General features: G+C 40.1%; 1 protein-coding gene across 1 annotated transcript; it reads right to left on the bottom strand.

Moving 5' to 3' along the window:
* Positions 1-5,315: 5,315 nt before the first annotated feature.
* Positions 5,316-20,653, bottom strand: LOC117485916 (sacsin-like). Its single transcript, XM_034134622.1, has 8 exons — positions 20,607-20,653; positions 19,347-19,395; positions 18,552-18,639; positions 18,145-18,256; positions 10,891-11,037; positions 9,348-10,779; positions 9,037-9,125; positions 5,316-8,935 (listed from the first exon to the last, which is right to left on the bottom strand). Exons 2-8 carry the CDS (start codon positions 19,376-19,378, stop codon positions 5,457-5,459), a joined length of 5,379 nt encoding a protein of 1,792 aa, XP_033990513.1. The 5' UTR covers positions 19,379-19,395; positions 20,607-20,653; the 3' UTR covers positions 5,316-5,456.
* Between the last annotated feature and the right edge of the window lie 932 nt (positions 20,654-21,585).

Below are 21,585 nucleotides of genomic sequence, written 5' to 3'. Positions count from 1 at the left end.
TGGGTTAAGATGGGGTTTCTCGCAGGAATCAGCATAAACTGCCGCCAGAACATTACAATACTGCACTGCTGTAGGTGTGTCCTTAACACCAATTAGCTTGAAGAACTTTGAAAACATGACATCATTCAGAGAAATTTTGTACAAATACGGTCTGAACTCGTGCTCGTGCGGGAGTGAAAAAGAAGTATCATCAGGCTTTGCAAGTCCCTTGTCTTTTTCAACCAAAACCACAGGAAGACCAGCCAATGGTTGGACTTCAAACGTGTTTGCTTGCAGGTATGCATATGCACTTCGAAAAACCTCAGCACGGGTTTGGATCAACTTTTGATCTATACAGGGCGACTGACAGATGTTTCTCATGTTACTGGTCACACAGTTTGGCGGTGGTTGTTCATGAGCTCCAGCTTTATTCATCTTTTCCAGGACTTCCTCTGACTTATAAACAGGTAGATGTATAATTGGCATTGAGGACCAAACCAGTTCTTGATGCTTAGCTTCAGTGTCTATCAAAGACCCCCTGATTGTAACAGCAGTTCTCTCAGCCGCAAATGGTTGGTGGTAGTTTTGCAGTTCTTTTTTCAATTTTCACAGGAAAAATGAACTTGATGTCAGCCATTTCCTCCAGAAACATTTCCTTTTCGTGCTTGTCCTTAATCTGTATATTCAAGGCGGCTTTGAATATTAAGGATGATTTTGGTTCCAAATCTTTAAGGTCACCATTTCCTTTTGCTTCTGATTCTAACTGGTGTGCAAAGTTAATTATGTCATCTTTTGAAACAACATGCTTCATTCCAAGGTCTCTTAGTAACTTCTTTGGGTCTGGTAGAAAAAGCCCTTCACACAACTCAGTCCAAAATCTCTCAGGTACAAACCTCTCTTTGGGCAACATTTTTTTGTACAGCCCAACACTCTTATCAAAGAAGTATGATGCCTTCTCCAATGTGCCTTGAGAATTGGCAATCAATTGCACTGCCTTCATTGAGGAGATGATTGTGTCCCTACACTTACAATGAATGAATTCTGATGTCAGTAAGAGTTTGAGGCAGTGAAGCTTCTGCATTTCAGTGAGTGTGTGTACAACAGGCAGAATAAACTTCATGAAATAGTCCAAATCATTCATGGTTTGGATTTTCAATGTGTCTGACAGACTGATGTTTGCATGACTGTGTTGGAGAAAAATGCTGTTGCTGTCAGATAGGGAGAACAAATCCGGAAATGCCTTTGAATATGTGCTGTTGAGGATAAATACCTCTTTAGGTCCATCAATCCTTACTCGTTCACCATGTATTGTTTCAAATATTGGCAACGATTTTAGCTTTCTTTGATATCCTTGTTTGTCTTTGGACTTGGATACTCCAGACTGCAGGTCACACTGAAGCTCTTTCAACTCATGATTTGAAAGCTGGGAAAACTCTGAGTGGTTTATGTTGTAGAGCTGCTCCAACACAGAGCTTTTATCATTCACATCCATAAGTTCAGAGTGAAGAAGTAAACGTTGGTGTACAGGCATCTCAGAGACAATGTACTTTCAAGCTTCATAAAACCAAGTTTAAAAAGGATGCCTGATATGTCCTCTCCAGAGGTGCTCTTAAGCACACTCGGCATGTCTTTCATTGTTTTTAGGAAGTGTTTATTGTTCAACCTTGGACACACAACAGGTAAAATGCAGCAGTCGCTGAAGAGCTGCCTGACATCACTTAATGTCAGGCTTTCTTCATCACCATTAGATGTTGCAGGTTTAATTTCACTCGTTAAGAACTTCCAAAGTGATTTCAACCACATCAACACTCTCTCATTTGGGACATGAAGACCACTTTGTGGATCAACTATACAGCTCTGAAGAAGTTGCTGAATTAACGGCTTCAGATATTTTGCTGCACAGGGAACTGTCAATCTTTCGACAAGGTTTAAAGTTTGTAGAGCATCAATGTTCTCTCCGTTTGTCTGAAAGTCTGCAAAGTGTTCTTTGTAGTCAAAGAACAGACTCTCATAACTCGATATCAGCTTGGGAGATTTGGAGTCAAACACTCTCAAAACTTTATCACTTGTGAGAAGAAGTGGAAGTCCATTGAGTGTAATGGAGTTGTCTTCTTCTGTCTTTTTAAAGTCTTTTAAGCAGAAACTCAAGAGCTCAGAACATCTTTTTCCATCTCTGATCAAGGTGGCAGTTATGGGCAGGGGTAAATCCTTGTCTGTTTTGGTCGGGTCATTGACGGTTATTTCTCTCAGGAAAGTCTGCACACTTGAAGGATTCACATCTCTTACTGCAATGTCTGCGGATCTGAAACTTTCCCAAACATTTAGCATGAAAGAAGGTACCAATTTCATTCCAAGATCTTCCAATATTGGCATTATCCTGTCTGTTTCCGAGTGTGTGAGATAAGGTGCCTTAGTGGTTTCATTTTCTCTGACATTACACCAGTCAAAAGAATATGTCTTCAATTCTTGGCCTGCAACATTGCGTGTTGAACTCCTCAAAACTGGAATCACATCAAGACCTTTTTCTTTGATTGATCTGTAAAGCTCATGTATCATTTCATGCCAATCCTGGTCAACATGTTTGGACACAGTTGGCCAAAAACACAAGTAGAATGACTCAAAACTTGCACAAGTGGTATTCTTTTTTGCAAAGTGGTGGCAGATGTGCTGAAGGAGATCAGCATAAAGTGGAGCAATGACATTCTGTTTCAAAGATTCATTCCAGTTAGATTTTAGACTTTGCCCATCTTCTTTCCAAAGGCCTCTCCTGGCAGAATCTACCTCAAAGTTTGCGTTGACATGCACTGGCAGTCCAGTTGTTCCTGGCAAAGGAAGTGAACAAAAGGCTTGTCCAATAAAACACATGTTGCTAGGTGGGGCTTCACCAGAGACCTTTGAGCTCACAAGCGCCGCTATTGCTGCTTGAGGAAGTTTTTTTGGAAGTGTTTGGTCTCCTTTGCCACTGTTTTTGAATGTCCCAAACTGTTCTGCAATGATCCATTTACTTTGTCTTTTATCGGAGGTTGAAATGAGTGCACTGTATATAGCCTTGTCTGGCGTGATTGGTTTGTCAGATTGCAGCGCATTTTGTTCAAGCTTAACAAAAGCATCTTTACTTTCTCTGCTTAACTGTGGTAGGCATTTTTCAACCATAAAGATTGTTTTGAGTTTCCCTGAATGTTCATTGATTTCATGGACCTCTATTTTGCAGATGTTTTTCAGAAACAGAATCAGTCCTTCAGGATCTTCAGAGAGTGCAGAGCAAAGTTCGTTCATGTCATGGTCTGTGACTTCCTGCAGTGATATTTTAGAGCTGTTTGCCATGGTACCGATCCTTAAGGGTAATCTGAACATGGTGCCATCTTTAAGGGGAAATTTGTCTGGAAGAAAGGATTTGTAGACATCCATGTACATGTTCTTAAAAGTGTCAGCTAGTTTATAGCCAGTGCCAGCTGGTGGTTTGTCTGAATGACTTTCAATGAATTTTTGATTGGGATCAGAAATGCAGAGTAGTTTATCTCCAGTGAGGATGGAGGGGCAGTCAGTCAGATGGTAAACAGAGTTGAATCCTACTCCGTATTTCCCTGTCTTCCCTGGAGAGTTGCGCTTTCCTCCTTCTCCCAGCTGTTGAATGCCCTTCAGGTCATCATCAGAAAACACTTTGTTGTTGAAAACACACAGTGCTGGACCCTGCAGTTTGTTCCATTTCTTTCCAAATGTTTTTTCTGTGCCATGCTGTCGTTTGTCCCAAACAAAGTGAATTTCAGTTGCCTCTGCATCATCAGCATTTTGGATGAGCTCTTTAAGGATATCTTTCTTTGATGGATAGGCTGAAATTATGTTTTTAATTCGAACAGTCAATTGTTCCTGCTGTTCAAAATGAAAAGCAAATGGTGAAATGTTCTCAACTGTATAGTTTTGCAGGGTATGATGCCTTGTTGTTTTGATTCCAAAGTGACAAGCCATAGCACGTTGGATATCCTTGTGACATAATGTCACATCTGGACCGACTGCCATCCATGGGCTGTCATTGAAAAACATGTCACCTGCAGGTTGTAGAACATTATGTTCATTGGGTATCAGACAGTTGGTTGTTTCATCTTTGGCCTCATATATTCCTCTGAGAATTGTGAGACACATCAAAAGGTCTTCCTTTGGCAGGGTCTTGTTGCCATGTTGAGAGTGTATTTCCTGCAGCACAGTTAGACACTGACTGGTTGTAAATGATTTTTCAACTCCTACATTTTCCCAGAGCCTCCCAAAACCCTTAAAGGCAGTTGGAAGTACATAGAGATAGGGTTTTGCTTCAAATTGCTCACTTTCCGCAACGCAGTTTACATTTATAAATGTACTGCCAACAAGAATGAACGGGAATGAATTTGCCCACTGTGAAATGAAAGTGGAATCCACCAAATCACTGAGCTCCTGATCAAGAAACTTATAGCATTCATATGCTATTTTGTGAAGCATGGATGTATCAATAGATTGAGATTGCTCACATGCTTCTTTCAGTTGTTGAAGCACTTTGTCAGGCCTTGGATTGCCTTGAACTCCCAAAACTTGCAGGAGTGGATCAGTGTTGTATATTTTCAGATTGGTATGATCCAGCACGTGTTGTGTCATGTTAACAAGTGGGGAGCATTTTTCACCAAAAATATCTGTTGGCCTTTTAAATTTGACATTTCTTTCCTTTTTTGTATCACCGGGGGAAAATGCTGGGAGAAATGCAGTCATCCTCAGTGTTTCCCAGTGGAGAGAGCCTTCATCACTCATGTGATTCTTCATAAGTTCAAGCAGGCAATTTAAATGACCACATGCTTTCTTTTTGTCAAAGCTCCAGGTCCTGGGAATTGTGCGTGCTTTCTCTGTGATTTCTTCCAATGGGAGCTGATCATTTTCCATTCCAAGTTCCAACAAGCGTTTAATCCTTTTGGGGGAGCAAAAGTCATGTTTGGTACCACCGAGTAAGCGTCCTTCTTCTGGTTGAAAGAGACAGGCCACTTTGCCTGATGGATTCACAAGTTTCCTGATATGCTGGAGCTGTCCGCCTATTGTGGGGATGCATGGATAGCAGACCAGAAGTTCGTCAACTTCTTTGATATTAAGGTCGATCGCATGCAGCACAAGAATATCTCTACTCTTAGGGTCCATGGTGTCAAGGTTGTTGAACACAGCCTCTTGGTAAAACGTGTCCCAGTTCCATGTTCTATTCTGCAAGGCCTTCTCTAGGCCAGACCGTTTGAAGCTATTTCTCAACCACAGTGGAAGAGAAACAACATGGTTGGGTGCTTTGACATGCGTCTTGCACACTTGCACTGCAAGTTCACTGATGTCTTTATCCTCTTCGATACTCTTGTGTAGAAATATGGCACTGTTCATTGAGCACCAATGTTCTCCATCACTAAAGAGCTCTGGGCCAATGGAAGGCTGAGCTATGGCAGAGTACAATGCATCAACCAAGGGCTTGAAAGTATCACTCACTTTCTCTCTGTCAGGCCAAAAGGTATGATAACAATATGTTTCCAGTTGCTTGTTTTCAGACTTTTTTTTAGTGCCGAAAGTGCCGAAATATATGCTGTCACTACAGGATCCTCAAGAAGGGCTTTGTTCCACTCATGTTTCACACCACTCTCCCACAGACCTTTGCGGTTGCTTGTCACAGCAAATGTTCCATTTACATTGACTGGAAGACCAGTGTGAATGGACAGAGGAAGGAAGCAAAATGCCTGTCCTACAAGATCTGTTTGTAGTGGGGCCAGCTTCCCAGTTCCTGGATTCTTTTGCAAAGGCACAGCAATCCCCCCGACGGGCAAAGAGAACTTGGCTTGCTTGTTTTCTTGAAGGGCTATTTGCAAGGACTTATGTGTCCCAAAGCAGTTGTAAAGGAGCCAGGACTGGACTTCAGTTTCACCAGATTGCTGACTAGTTATTTGGACAATGTTGACTGTGCAGCAGTCAATGACCTCTTTGCATTTCCCATCAAGTTTCATTAATGCTTTCTCAGCTTGCTGCTGCTTGGACACGCTTGATTCATCAGGAATCCTCATTGTACTCTCAGTGGTTTTGGAGACATTGAAGACTGTTTCTATTTCGTTATCTCTTGGCGGGGTTGATGCATTGTTTGAGATACTTTGTAAAGATAACATATTGATGTTCTTCAAAAACAGCAGGTGCGTTTGTGAATTGTTTGTAAAGTGCTGTTGAAAAGTGATGATTTGTTGTTTGTTAAACACTTTTTCACTTATTTCTGACATGATAGCCTCTTCTTCATTTCGAAAAGGTAGTTTGATCAGAGTACCTGGATATGGTTCAGGGGGACTTTGGCTTCTGAAATTGCAATCAAAAATGCGTTCATATGGTCCAAACTGACCAGGAAAGCAATGGAAAAGATGTTGCTTTGAGAGATCCAGCTTGAGTCCAGGATTTGTTTTATGTTTGATGTGTTTCGTGAGGTGGGTTACATTTGGATCAAGTATGAGAAGACTGTTGCCACTCAGGATAGAAGGAACATCTGTTACATGATACACAGTATTAAATCCAAGTCCAAACTTTCCAATTTTTTCCACTTTGTTTTCTTTTGAGGCAGAGCCAACTCTGACAATATTATTCCAATCCTCAGCTGTGAATTGCTCATTATTAAATGCCCAAAGGCAAGGTCCCTGACAAAGGGCCATGCCAGGGTCAATGAGACTTTCAGGGGAGTCTTTGTGCACTCGTAAATCCACCAAGAACTTGCAGGCTTCTGCCCCAGCATCCTCTGCATTTTGAATGATCTCTTTGAAGAGGTCTCTTTCTTCATCATACTCCTTAAGGATGTTCTTAATCCTCGTCGTTATCGGTTCAGATTGTCCAAACTGTTCTATTCCCACTAACTCTGGATCGAGAATGTAGGTACTAAGAAATCGGATGTTAAACCATTCAGCAGCTGCTTTTGTGATATCTTCATGTACAACATGAACTTCCTCCTGGCTGTACTTGATCTCATTCAACCCATTTTTGCTCACATCACAGAAGACTGCTGTTGACAGTGGTTTAAGGGTATGTTGTTCACCCTGAATGAGAACTGGCACTGGGATGTCATCCTGAACCGTCTTCTTCTCTTTCCACAGCCACTTAAGAATCTCTATTGACACTTTTACCTCAGAGGAACTTGCAAAAGGCTGTTGGGTTTCTTCAATGGTTTTCTGGATAGAATGGAGAATGCCAACAATTTCTTGATCTGAAAGCAATGTTTTTAGTCCAAACTCCTGAAGCAACTTCTTGTATGGCAAAAATTCATTTGGAACCTTCCTAATATAAGAACTCAGATCAAGATTTCGTGGGTAGTCTAGAACCAGATCCTGTGGTGATACAAACTGGTCGTGGCTCCACAGCCAGTGTGTATCCTTTTTCATCTTCCTTGCAAATTCATTTATGTGGTCTTGCATGTGTTTGTAAATGCTATGCAGCTTTCTTTTAAAATCCACATTTGTGTTAGGATCAGTCATTTTCTGTGCTTTTGATGTCAGAGCAGACAAATTCTCTATCACTTTTTCAGGTGGGGGTAGGCGTTTGAGACCAAGTTGGCTGCTAACTCTGTCACTGAAAGTACCCAGAGGCATTACATGCTCAACAATGTCCTCATAATCAGAATGTCTTGTTTCATCAGGGCAGAAGAAACAACTTCTCTGAGATGTGTCATTGCCGTACGTTTTATCATTACCAGGCTTAGTACATGGGATCCATTTCAGCATGTTGATGCGATGAGGCTGCTCAGGAGAAAACTTAAACAGATCATTAGTATCCAACATCTTCAAGAGCACCTGAGCTCTATTAAGAGCCTCAGTTTGAGAGTCAACATGCGCTTTGTCAATCAGTGTGGCAGCATGCAAGAAGTGCTCCGGTGACACATCTACTTCTTTGTTTAGTAAGCCAAGATCCGTTAGGCTTTGAAGCATCTGCGATGTGCCAGTGTATAGAGGTGGAGGGAAGAAATCTGACTCAAAGATCACTTTAAAGGTTTTAATTCTTGGATCAAAAAAGGCTGAGGGTTTTTTCAGTTCTCCATTCACTTCAATGAAGCTCAAATCCTTACATCTGTGTTTCAAGGTCTCATTTTGAGAGAAAAGGATAGCTCCATTCTGTAAAATCCAAGTCATGATTTTCTCAGTGTCTTCTCTTCTGCAAGCCCTGCTCTCAATACAGCCAATAAGGAGATGAGCTGCTTCAGCAGTGTCCAAAAGTTTAACTTTGAGCAGCTGTAACAGACTGCGATCAGCCTCAGTTGCACACCGCACAACTGAATCAGGCATAGGGAAATCTGTTGGTACCTTTAGACCAGACATCAGAAGCACAGCCTGTTTTGATTGAGCTGCAGCACATGATCCATTCATGGTTTGAAACAGAGGCAACTTTGAGAGTACATCTTTCTCAGTAACTGAGAGACAATCAAGACGAGAGAGATAATCTTTCAGTTCTTCTCGTGCTCCGTGAGAGGCAGTTTTGAGATCTCTGATGAGATTCTGAGAATCTAGGTTCACCAATACTTTCATGACACTCATTGGAGATGGGCAAAGCACATATGAGTCAAGGTCTTCGTGTTTGAGCCAGTCGTTTTCTCTTACCGCTGTGCCACCAAGTTTGTTCACCAACTCAGTTATTTTTTCTGGCAAGATCATCTGCTTCCTTTTCTGAAAAATTAAGGTTGTCTTCTGCTCTAGTGTAGCTAGTGATACTGGCTGACTGACTGACAGGGGACTGACTGGTATCAATGGCAATCCAATGAAATGACTTAACTCTTTGAAGTGAGTGTTGAGAAATGTCCAGAACTCTTGGAGCCACTCTAAAGGTGGATGTTGATTGCTGCTGACATCCCAGGTAACATGCCCCTTGCTCATCTGCTTCCAGTCCTGTGGCAAAAACCTCTTTGTATATTCAGCCACCCGTTTTGCGTCAATGTTGATGACCTTGAAAATATCTGGAACATTTGTTTAAATACATTCATTAGTGAGTGAATACATACATATGACAGATGTTATGCATTTTTAAATCGCTATACTATAAAATGATTTCTCTTACTTTCTCTGGCCAGTTCTTTTAGGTGGGCACTGCAGGCTGGACGGAGATCATTGGGGATGAAGAGGTGTTTGCAGAATGGTAGCAAGACTCTGGACAAAAGATACATTTGTTGAATCGGCATGTAACAAAAACAAAGACATTTGTATATCATTTAAGTTGAGATGCATTAAATATATTTTCCAATAAATACAATTGTATTGTTTTTACCAATCTGTACTTATTCTAAGATTGGATTTGGGCAACATTTAAACTTAGTATAGATGTAGTAGTAAATAAAAGAGAAAAAACATCTAAAAAGAAAATAAACCTACCTTGGAAATGTATTGCTGTCAATCAAAGCAGTGTCCTCCTCTCTGTCTGTGAACGATCTGAAGGAGCCATCGTCGAGCGGAAGCAGCTGAAGACCTTCCAGTTCTCTGTATTTTCCATCACTTAAAATGAACTCCAAAAGGCAGAGTTTGTCATGTTTAGAGATAGTGTGCACGTCAATCCTGCGGAGCGAGCCCCTTATGAAAGCTGGAGTCACGTGTTTTAGGGTGTCTAGGTGTGGATAGGCCTCATTTATAGCGCTTGCAACACTACCTGGTAAGGTGACAAGATTCTCTCCACAGGAAACCAAAGTCCTTTTAATTGCAGCCAATATGTCACTGCTTGTTGCACCATTACAGGGGAACACAGCTTCTGATGGAGTGATAAACTCTCTTTCATCTTTGGCAAGAGAGAGGACAGCCACATTCTGCCTGAATAAGTGATCAAGAACATCCAGAGCAACGGCATACCATTTGCGTTTGTGCTTTATCTGGGCAATATCTGGCCACAGATCGTACACTGAAGAGACAGGCAGATTATCTTGTTGTGCAAGGTTGATAGCATCTTGAATGATCATGATGTATGCCTGTGGTAGCACCTCCTTCATCAGCAATTCATTCCACACAGCATGTTCGTCATGTTGCTGGTCTTCCTCTTGCCACTTGATCTCTCTTCTGTTGTCTGTGAGGCCAAAGCACGCGTTGATATAAACTGGGAGTCCGGTGTTATTGGATTCATTGTTTGGTAGGGGGAGAAAGCAGCTCAATCTGCTCTCACTACTGTCTCTCTTCTCACCACAAGGGAATGCCAAGTCAACTTGAGGGAAAAAGCTCAACTTTTTCGCAAGTGAATCAAGATGTTCTACATTTCCTTCTTTCATGGTACATGTTGTTAAAAGCCATTTTGTTTCTTTGTGGTCTTCTGAGTTGAGGGTTATTACTTTGAATCTTGTTGAACTCTCAATGATTGAATCGTCTTCTGACTCCAGAACGACATCTGTGGAGATTGAGGATTTCACTTCAAGTCTGGTTTTAACGGCGCCATAGATGTTGATATGTTTCAAGGAAACAGAGGTCACATTTTTCAGGAACAGGAGATTTAAATCTGCATCCGCAATGAAGCTATCAAAAAGCTCAACCACCCTGTCAGAGTCATAGAGATTATCTGAAATATCTGATGCCTCTTTGCGCAAAGGGAACCTGAAAATTGTCCCGTCAAAGTGTTGATCCTCGTTGATGACTGTTGACCATTCTTTTCTGCCAACAAATGAAACTATATCTCGAAAAGGTTGGAACTGGTCATGCATCTCTATTAGAGCTTTCTGGTGTTTTGCATCATCCAAAGACCACAAAAACCCGCTATTTCTTTGTCCAAATATTTTTTCCTGGGGGTCCATCATGCCGAGGTGATCTGAACTGAATATACTGGGCACATCTGTGAAGAAAGTGGATCAACATTGTCATATTTAGTAACTGCATTTTCTTTAAGAACTAAAACTTAAACTGAGACAATCGGGTTTACATCTGTATCTTTATGTAGTTTTACCTGTTATGTGGTAAACAGAGTTGAAGCCGATTCCAAACCTCCCAACTTTGTTTGGGTCATTGCGCTTCACACTCCTCCCTGCCATCTGAATTCCCTCCCAGTCCTCATCAGTGAAGGCTGCATTGTTGTATGCATAGAGAGCAGGACCTTCGAAGAAAAAAAAGTGCTTTAAACATTAGATCAGAGCATTTGTGCATGTTCTTTAATTTTCTTCGGTCTCTATAATTGCTTATTTTGGATGCTATCCATGCATATATTAAATGGGCTAGAAATATAGGAAAGGTTGAGGGTGTAAACATATGTTTCTGTGCTGTACAGTGCTCTCAATTTCAAATTGAGAACCTTTGATTGATTTCAGTAATATAGTAATGTTGTGGTGTTTAGTGTAATGTGGTGACTACTGTTTACTGTATATGTTACAGGTAACATAAAATGCAGAAACTGCCTGTAACGGTCTGAGAAATGTTTATATTTGGATGTTCATTTGTGTGCATTTCTTATCAATTTATGATTTTGTAAATTTGAGTGTAATTAGACAATTGTAAAATGTAGAGTATTATCTGGATAGCGAAATGTAGAATGGTTCACCTTTGGGATGTGGTCGGTGAGTCACATGACCACAGTCAGGTCAGAAGGCATTTCCATGGCAACGCATGCCATTGGCATAAGGCTTGTTTGAGACGAGCTGCGGCTCGCCTCGAAAGTAGACGAGAATAGCCGATCGCAGCCGGGGGAGGTCTCAAAAAGCTCGCCTGAAGTCGGACAAGCTCGGAGTCTTCTTCTTATGCTTTTCTTCTGTCTTAGGTGCGTCGTCATGGATTCGGAGGAGTTGACGGATTCTCTTTTCTGCGGGGCGTCTGTCTTGGCGGCTTAGGAGTCTGATGCGCTTTCCTTTCTTCTGTCTTCTTTTCTTCTCTTCTTCTTCTTTTCTTCTTCTGTTTCTTCTTCTTCTTCTTTTCTTCTTCTTCTCTCTTCTTCTTCTCTTCTTCTTCTTCTTCTTCTTCTTCTTCTTCTTCTTCTTCTTCTTTCTTCTTCTTTTCATATCAGGTTTTTGGCGGATTTCAAAACAACCCTTTAAGGTGCATTAACTGCCACATCCGGCCAGTCGGCTTGACTCTGTTTGCAATTTATAAATGCACACGGCATGCTATTGCACGTCTGTCCCGTCCTGGGAGAGGGAATCCCTCCTCTGTTGCTCTCCCTGAGGTTTCTCCATTTCCCCTTTAAACTGTGGGTTTTTCTCTGGAAGTTTTTCCTTGTATGATGTGAAACGTAAGGACAGAGGGTGTCGTATTGTCATACTGATATTCTGTACAAACTGTGAAGTCCACTGAGACAAATGTAACATTTGTGATATTGGGCTATATAAATAAACATTGATTGATTGATAAAGAATGGACAAATGTGTTTAATCGTTAATGTCAGATATGTACTAAGTAAATACATTTGTTCCTGCTCAAGATTAGATTCAACTTTATTGTTATTGCACAGATTACAGGTACTGAGACAACGAAATGCAGTTTAGCTTCTAACCAGGAGTGCATAAAGCAGTAAAGTGAAAAGTAATGTACACAATCTACAGAATAAAATATAGAATGAATTGAATGATGAATAAACAGTGAGGGGTATGAATACACTATACACAGTAGCCTAGCCTAGTATGAACAGTGTGTTGTATGAATATGCTAAGATATATAAAGTATGACAACGGTAAGCAGTGCAAGTATAGTATACAAATATATAGATATTAATTTAATGATGATAAACATTGTGGAACAATGATGAAAAATGTGAATGGAAGTGGCGACGTAAAACTGAGACAAAACAACAACACACTTTTGCCGAGCCAATGGAGAGTTTCATCCCCAGCACGGGGTAAAACCCACCAATGAGCGCTCAGCTCGAGATACCAGCAAGTCGTTTCCCATCAAGCATTTCGCTTCCGCAGCCCGTGGAGAGAAACTGCGCCGCCTCGCCGCGCCTCGCTCTCAAGTCTGCGGGCGTCTTTGTCCCGCGAGATTTCAACGTCTCATGTAGGCGAGCCTCCAGAGCAAGTCGGACAAAATGACTAACCATCATGCAATGCACTAGCAAGACGTTGATCGCAATTGCGCAGGTCTGCGCAGGTCTCGCTTGTCTCAAACAAGCCTACAATCTACAGCAGCGGTTTTCAAAGTGTGAGGCGTGCCTCCCCTGGGCTTCAGGGGAAGCGCAGCGTGAGAAAAATAAATAAAGATAAACAGTGAAATCTAGCTAGTTAACTTCAGCTAACTTTACAGATGTAGCACCTAATTTAGGACAGTTTGAAACGCGAGGGCCGTGGTCGGCACGGGTTCTGCCCTCGATCAAGCGAAAACCTCCAGCTTGACTTGAGACCGCCCCCGTGATAAATAAATGTAATTATAATGAAGCCAGCTGCAATGGATCATTGATCCACCAGGGGGTGCAGTGGGGTTCCACACTGGAGCTCATGTGAAATAAAGTCTGATACAGTACGCTGGATGTACAGTATGTCTGGTACTACTGTATAGCGGATCTTTGTTAAGATCCATATGTCACGGATAGGATCATACTCTGTGCTAAATAAGAGACATGTAATAATTTACAAAACATCACCATGTTGTTATTTAACAAAATAATGTTGTTTAGTCGAAAAAAACGAACGACAGGAAATGCAGCCGGCTCTCGATTTGTAATCCTAATTTAATCATCACCTTCACCACGATCATTTATGTTTATGTTTGCCGAATTGACATGAAATCACTGACATATATGAATATTCTGTATTCAACTTCATTAAAACGTTATTAACGTGCCTAAACTCAGTAATTCACTAAAAATATTTATATTTTAATGGAGCCTTGTCAGGCAGATCAGGATCCCGACGGGTGTTATTTTCCCCATAATGACCAAGTCGCTGCAAATTATCCCGCTTATTACATGGCCACATTCTCAACAAAGTAACGACATGACTCCCAATATTAATTGAAATGCTTTTATGGATTTAGAAAATGTTTTTATTGATTTAAAAAATAGTTGTATGTATTGATTTAAATTGACATGCATCCGCTAAGAAAAATAGTCACTAGACACTTGACACAAGCAGAAAAAGAACACTCAAACCAAGAGATGAGTTATTGTTATTACAACGTGACTTCACTATTATTTAACAACTCTTTTTATTGGGTTCTTTTATTTGGGGTTAAGTAGGCCCTACATGTTTTACTGTACTGTGATCTGCATGCACTTATCAAACATTTAATTAAAGAATGGTGATATACACAGTGATAGATGTTAAGGACTAATGTTTATAATAAATAGCCTAGTATTTATCCATATTCATAATAATATTTATATATTCAACAACCATTTTTAATGTAAAAGGTTCATAAAATAAAAACACAACACTGTCATTGCAAGTGACACTCAGTTAGTTGACTTTTATGTTCAACTGCTAAATGTATTACTGATAAAAAAGGGCTTCTACCTAATTACCTTAAATAAACTCACTAATTAATTAAACCAGTTCAATACGCATTATTCTTATTCTTATCATTCTTTATGAGCGCAGAAATAGTCTTAAAATCAGACTGTTTTTTAAATGAAATCTGACGGCAGGCAGGCAGCTCTGATCACCTAATGATAAATGCGCCACACCTAATCGCCGGCTATTCAGCCACAGCTCTATACAAATCAAACTGTAGACGGTGTGAAAGCACCTATTGTTTTAAATAATGGTCGGAATGTGACCTGTGAGCCTTCTGAATTACCGTGGGATAGCACATTCTAAACTAAAATGTTCAATCAATAAAGTAACATCTTATCTTAATAATATCTTCATATTAATAATAATAATAAATCATACAGTATATACAAAAAATATACTGCATATTAAAGCAAACGATTGTAAAGGTAAAAGTATGAGCATGACAAATAAAGAAGTGTAATGTAAACATTTACATTTTTATTATGATTATTTAATATATAAAGACTAAAAATTATTGAATTACAAGATTAGATATACTTTATTTGATCTAAAATATTGATGTGTTCAAATGCTCTTCAAAACACAACTGAAAGTCCATGAAAAGTTGTCTTTCTGTATTTGTGAATGAAGCGCCATCCCCTGGTTAAATCCTGAAATTGAAAATCTGGCAACGCCCTCTTGGAAAATAGTGGGAGGGCTTAACATTCCCAGACGCTGGTCTTAGGCAGGTCTTAGGCAGGAAGCTGTAAGCTGGAGTCCTATCTGGAGTGCTACATCTGTATGCGAGCGGCAACATGGATCGATTTTTAGTGAAGTTACCTAAAGTGAAAGAGGAGACTGGCAGAAAATGTCAGCTTTGTTTTGAAATAAAAGTTGTGGCTCATCGGACATTTATGAGAGAAAATCCCTCATGTCCGAGTGCAAGTGAATGCAGCACAAGACGCAAGCCTTGTAACCCCTCCCCCGGCCCTGGCGCGAGCGAGGAAATGTGATTGGCAGCGATTTCATTTGAACGGGACGGCGCATTCGGACCCCAAGTAGACGGAAGGAATGAGGTATTTGCGGTCTACAATGACAGAGAAGAGACTGTGAAGTTTGGCTGTACTCAGCATTGAATCAAAACGTACTAAAGCTTTAGATCTTAATAAGTTTGTGAGGCGTTTTGCTGAACAAGATGGTAATCGCCGCATTCAGCTGTTATAGGCATGCCAACTTGATGCTCTGCTCACGGATGACTCGAAGAGCATAAAAAACTGTTAAGATGATGATCTTACGTGTGTAAATATATTTTTTTCTTTGTGGGGGTCTGCCCCCAAAAAACAGTTTTAAGTCTTGAGAAAGTCAAATAAGACGGTGTGTAAAACTACACTGCCCAGCCAAAAAAAGTAACCACTTTGATTTAACTAGGCCAGTAGATAAGGGCATTCCACTGGATAATAATCCCCCTACATTATAGCAACAATAACAACAACAAAAGTGAGTGAGTGAGTGAGTGAGTGAGTGAGTGAGTGAGTGAGGTGAGATGAGATGAGTGAGAGAGAGATGAGAGAGAAGAGAGAGAGAGAAGATGAGAGAGAGAGAGAGGAGAGAGAGAGAGAGAGAGAGACGAGGAGAGAGAGAGATGATGAGGAGAGAGAGAGAGAGAGAGAGGAAGATATTGAGGAGAGGAGAGGAGATATTGAGGAAGATATTGAGGAAGAGGAAGATATTGAGGAAGATATTGAGGAAGAGGAAGATATTGAGGAAGAGGAAGATATTGAGGAAGAGGAAGATAGAGAGAGAGAATGAAATGAACAGTTAGAACTGACTCTTGATCGCCCTCTCTCTCTTCTCTTGAACGGCATATGATGACACCCCATAATTGACGTAGAGCTGTTGAGGGCACGACCATTAACCATTATCTGAAGTCTGCTGCTCTGAGCATGTCAGTTGGAGTGATGACATCATCGTGTTCCATTACACAGGTGTTTATAGTTGAGCTAACGAGCTCTGTAGAGATCAAAGGTTTCCATTGTTCTGAATGAGAGATAAACCTGTTACATGTGAACGTTTTGTCGAAGAACCGTAACAGATATCTGTGAAATTTCAAAACGTGAAGCATGTCAAGGAAGTTGAGTATCTGAAGTGTAATTTTTGTGTACTTTCGGGTTAATAATGTGGCCTTTTTTGCAGTTTAACTAAAGGTGTGCGGCTGCTGCTGTGAGGAAATATCTGCCTGAAATTACAATGGGCTTTAATGGAGACATGTTGAAAGTTTTTGTCACTTCATGCCCTCAAGAGGCATTTTGTTTAATTATTTTTGCTTAATTATTTGTCATTTTTCAAGCTACGAGATGTTTTCCTACGTTTGTCATGAGAAAATGATGTCTCAAGAATGTAGGGTTTGGGAATTATGGCAGTTTTAAAAAAAAATATGAAGGCACATTTCAAGAATTCCCACACTCTAGCTGTGACATCACACACTCTAGTTAATGTTAAAATCTGAAGAAAACCTCTTTAACAAGGTCTGAACAATGTTTAATATCTCTAAAAGTAAGAATCGGATTTAAAAGTTGTGTTACACGAATAATGTCAGAAAGATGTGTAACATTTTAAAGTTGGAATGAGGTTTCTGAGTGAAAGTATGAATGAACAGTTAGCAGTTGAAGTCGCATGAAGATTTGTTGAAGTCTGAAGAATGTCTCCATTGACTTCCATGTTAAAAATGTGATGAATTATGGGATGTATCTCTGGAATTATGAAAGTTATGAATGATAAAAGTAATAGCCTGCGATTCCCGACCGAGCTGAACGTTTTGATGTTTGAACGGAGTTTCTGCGATGTTGAATGTGGGAGGAGAAGAGGGCCAAAATAAGTCGGCGGAATAATAATAAGAATTTTGTCCGTAGCATAACATATAGTTGGAATGCTATATCAGCATTCCCACTAAATAATAATAATAATAATAATAATAATAATAATAATAATAATAATAGCAATAATAATTGGGAGGGGGGGCGCGGCTGTTCTTATGTTCTCTGAGGGGAGGCTCACCTTCCCACACTTTGAAAACCCCTGATCTACAGGGTTCAAGAGGCGCACACGGTAAATGTTTCTCTTTTGTTGATATGTGTGTTAATATTTAGTGTGTGCTTTGATTTTGCTAATGTGTTAGGTGTTACGATTTAATGTAAACTTTCAACTGTTCATTTCTTTACACGTTGTCTTCGGAGAAAGAGAGCGAGAGGGAGAGAATAAACCTTCAAAAAAGACATCAGTATGTTCGTGGCCTTATTTATTGGACCGGTGTAGCTACACTGCCTTAACTGATGAAAATAAACAACATAGCATTTTAGACCCTAATGCCATCTTATCAAGTGATCATGTACTTAAGGGTCGCTCGAAGGGTGAGAAGCCTGGTATTGACAAAAAAGAGGAATTGAGTGGTAATACTTAACACACATTCTCTTTGGTAAACCACACTGGACTATGGGAGGAAACCCACATGAAAACAAGCATAACTTAAAGACTCCAAAGGGGGAGCTGAGCAGGACTGACATTTGAGTATTACACCTTTTCATTAGAAGCCTCAACACTATGTCATCAAGCTACCTCTCCTTTATCCTTTAAATGTATAAAAACTGATGTTGATAACCACTATAGAACATGGCTATTTTATGAACATTATTACATTAACATAACACTACAGTGGGACTGGAACCAGCTCTCCCCTGAGCCAAAGATCGGCGCACTACCCCACTGCGCCACAACCTCCCCATCCCACATACCTTGGTATTTTCCCAATTCATCAGTCCACAGGCTCTCAGTCCCATAGCTTCTGTCATCGTGTATGAAAACCACTTCCGTGGCTTTAGCATCATCTGCATTCTGAATCAGCTCCTGTTGACAAATACATTCAAATCAATTACCATTAACAGAGCATGACAAGCTCCAAATCGGGGCTACACAAGAGCAAAGTTAACGCCCCTGCACACCATTATTCCACCTTTACATGCGTTTCACTTAAGTTGCCTAATGGACTTCCCTCTCACTGTGTAGGTGTGTACAAACTGCACTTGATTCGGCATTCCCTCACCTGTCTGATGCTTTTATTGTACCTGATAGGGTGGTATAATACCCCTTTATCATTCTTATTAGTACATAGTGTTGGGTAAAATTAGAGCATTTAACCCACCTTCAAAATTTGTCCACCATCTGGATATCGTCGTAGAATATCTTGTAGGTAGTCAATGAAGGGCGGTGCTGTTGCCCCGAAGGACGTTCTGAACCAAACATGAGGATAAAAGAGTGATGAACAAAAGTTAAAATCCTTGCAGGGTGAGTCTTCTTTAAACAAGGTACGAAGAGCTGAAATTTGAAACAAGTTCAACCAGCAGGTACTTTTGACTAATCTTTAGCCATAGGGTCGAAGTGTTTACTTGAAGTAAGATGAGGATGATATATATGTTGCCAAGAAAATGTAATGCGACCCATAATATTAAGTATATTATTTGTGACTTTGCCCTTACAATGAATTGATAAAATGCCACTTAAACATGACTTGTACGGAGAGGAATTTTGAATTGTGTAGCATGTGTTAAATTAATGTATGTCATTTATACATGTGTTGTGTATAATCAGTCACGCAAATAAGCTCTACAGCATCACACAGCACTTTGAATAACAACATGATGGTGCTTAGGAAGTTTAAAAAGTAAGAACAATAATGTACAATTGAATATAAGGTGATATTTTTTTCCCATACAAAATCAAAACACTAACATGAAATGTGTCTTTAGGGTGAGTTACTAAATCTGTCCAGGGACTACAGATGAAAAATAGCTTCTTGGCTAACTCTGGCACATTTACAGAAATGTTAATTAATGTGCACTGTCCCTTTTAAATAAATGAATAAATAAATAAAAAAGCACTCCAAAAAACAAATCAGGGCACTCCCTGAGCTGCGGGTTAAGAGACAGTTGAAACTCACCGACTTTTTTTTTTCTTAGTATTCGAACTCATCCCTCCTGATAAAGATGCTGTAAGGGATTAAAAAAATGTGCATTAGCTTGCAGGAAACAACGTCCCTTTTTATTCATATGTGATGACCACACCCGCTGGCACACATATTAGAAATGTCACAAGCTCCTCTGCACATATGTTAGTTTTCTATAGTGTGATCTCTCCTCCGTTGAGTTGTGTTGACCTCAAACCCATTGCACACCAATCAGCAGATACATAATGACACATTGCTTTTGTTTCATGCTTCATAAGTTTGAGAAACCGGCTCGAGATACACTTTTTGTTATATTCCATGGAATGCTCTTAACATCCCGATAGCAATGAATATTTAAGTGCTATGACAAACAATCCATACAAAAATTTCATCTGTGGAAGCCGTAGTACTGTAAAAAGCACGACCAATCATTTTAGCCGGCCCGGCTAAAATAACTGGATGGCCTGTCTGTCTGTCAGCTTTCCATCTGTACACAAACTTATCTCGTGCCCTCATTGGTCATGTGCGCGTTTGTGTGTGTTGGAGGAGGGGCTCTATAAGGAAGTGGCAGATTTTCTCCGGTTGTGTATTTTCAAATTCTAGCGATCTCGAGCCGGTTTCTCAAACTTACCTACCCCACCTTTAAAGTTAGGAGATGAAGGCAGTCTCTAGACCAGGGATGTCCAAACTACGGACCGGGGGCCAACTGCATAAATAACATAAAAGTAAAAAACTAAACAAATTCTAAAAGTATAATGGCCCCTTGTCATATATTGTACTTCTTAAATATATATATTTAAAAAAATGAATCTGGTTGGTGCTCGCCAGCTAGACTGAGCAGCAATCTGAGGCTTCTGTTTTAAAGAATAAGCTGCCAACAGTTTTTGTAACAAAAAAATTAAATTATTTGTTTTTTCAACTTTTCCTTCTCTTTTTCTGCAGCCTCTCTGTGGTGGATATTGCGACTGTCTCACAAAGAATAAAGCCCAACCCCAAAGCAGGAAATGAACCAATAAAATGCAAAAAAATAAATGCTAATTATACATACAGGGATGGTGAATGAAGTATGAGCATGAATACTTTTTCTTAATCTGTATAAATCAGAACCTTTTTATTTCACTGGTATCAAAATAGTCCTCTATAAAAATTGTTAGATTTCCTCATATATAACCTAAAACATACTTTTATTTAATTAGATGCTAATAAAAATAACACAAAAGTAAAACATCAAAATGGAAACAACAGTAGGCCTACCTCATTCATATTTGAAGAGTTGTCCGTTCGGTTCAGCTTTTGCCAAGTTTGCCAAATAAATGATGTTTCCTCAGTTCTCCTATTTATAAAGGCTGCTGATGTCCAACCCCTAATCGTCATTTCCCGGTACATTATGGAGCTAATTTCCTGCCATAACTCCACAAACAAACTAAACAGGTTTTACAAATGCCTCATGATTCACTAACAAACACAATGTGGTTTGCAAATACAAAACACCATCTACAAACTAATGCATTTAGTTTTGCAAAGAAAAAACGTATCTATCAAACAAACACATAACATTTTTCTAATATATCATGTTTCAGAGACAAATTCAGCATAGGTTTTACAAGTACACAACTTTTTTTTACAAGTACAACACTTTTTTTTACAAGTACACAACTTTTTCTTCTCACGGCGGAATATTACTGCCAAAAGTCACGACTTTTGGCAGTAATATTCCGCCGTATTGGAAAAATGTTATGTGTTTGTTTGATAGATACTGTAACGTTCGACAAAGGGAGTCGGAAACAGGCTTCCAGTGATTGGCTTTAATAACTCCTTTGTTCGCTTACGGTTATAGAATCCAGCTCAGGTTACAGGTTACAGGTTTGTCATTACTCTCTACTCCACTCCCTAACTCACACACACAGCAGGGTCAACGTCACGACACCCCATCCCTCCCCCCTCTGCTCCCCCAACCACAGGCCCGCACACCGACCAGCATTACTGTGCAGCTCCGTGATTGGCAGAGAGACGGGGGACGCTTGAGTGACACACCCAGCACCCTATGCAGGGTCGCTACAATACGCTTTTTCTTTGCAAAACTAAATGCATTAGTTTGTAGATGGTGTTTTGTATTTGCAAACCACATTGTGTTTGTTAGTGAATCATGAGGCATTTGTAAAACCTGTTTAGTTTGTTTGTGGAGTTATGGCAGGAAATTAGCTCCATAGATGTCCCTATGATGTGTCACAGA

The sequence above is a fragment of the Trematomus bernacchii genome, unplaced genomic scaffold (assembly GCF_902827165.1).
Source record: "Trematomus bernacchii unplaced genomic scaffold, fTreBer1.1, whole genome shotgun sequence".
In the NCBI taxonomy this organism is placed as follows: Eukaryota; Metazoa; Chordata; class Actinopteri; order Perciformes; family Nototheniidae; genus Trematomus; species Trematomus bernacchii.
Note: the sequence above shows the minus strand (reverse complement) of the source record. Positions and strands in the feature narration are given on the sequence as shown.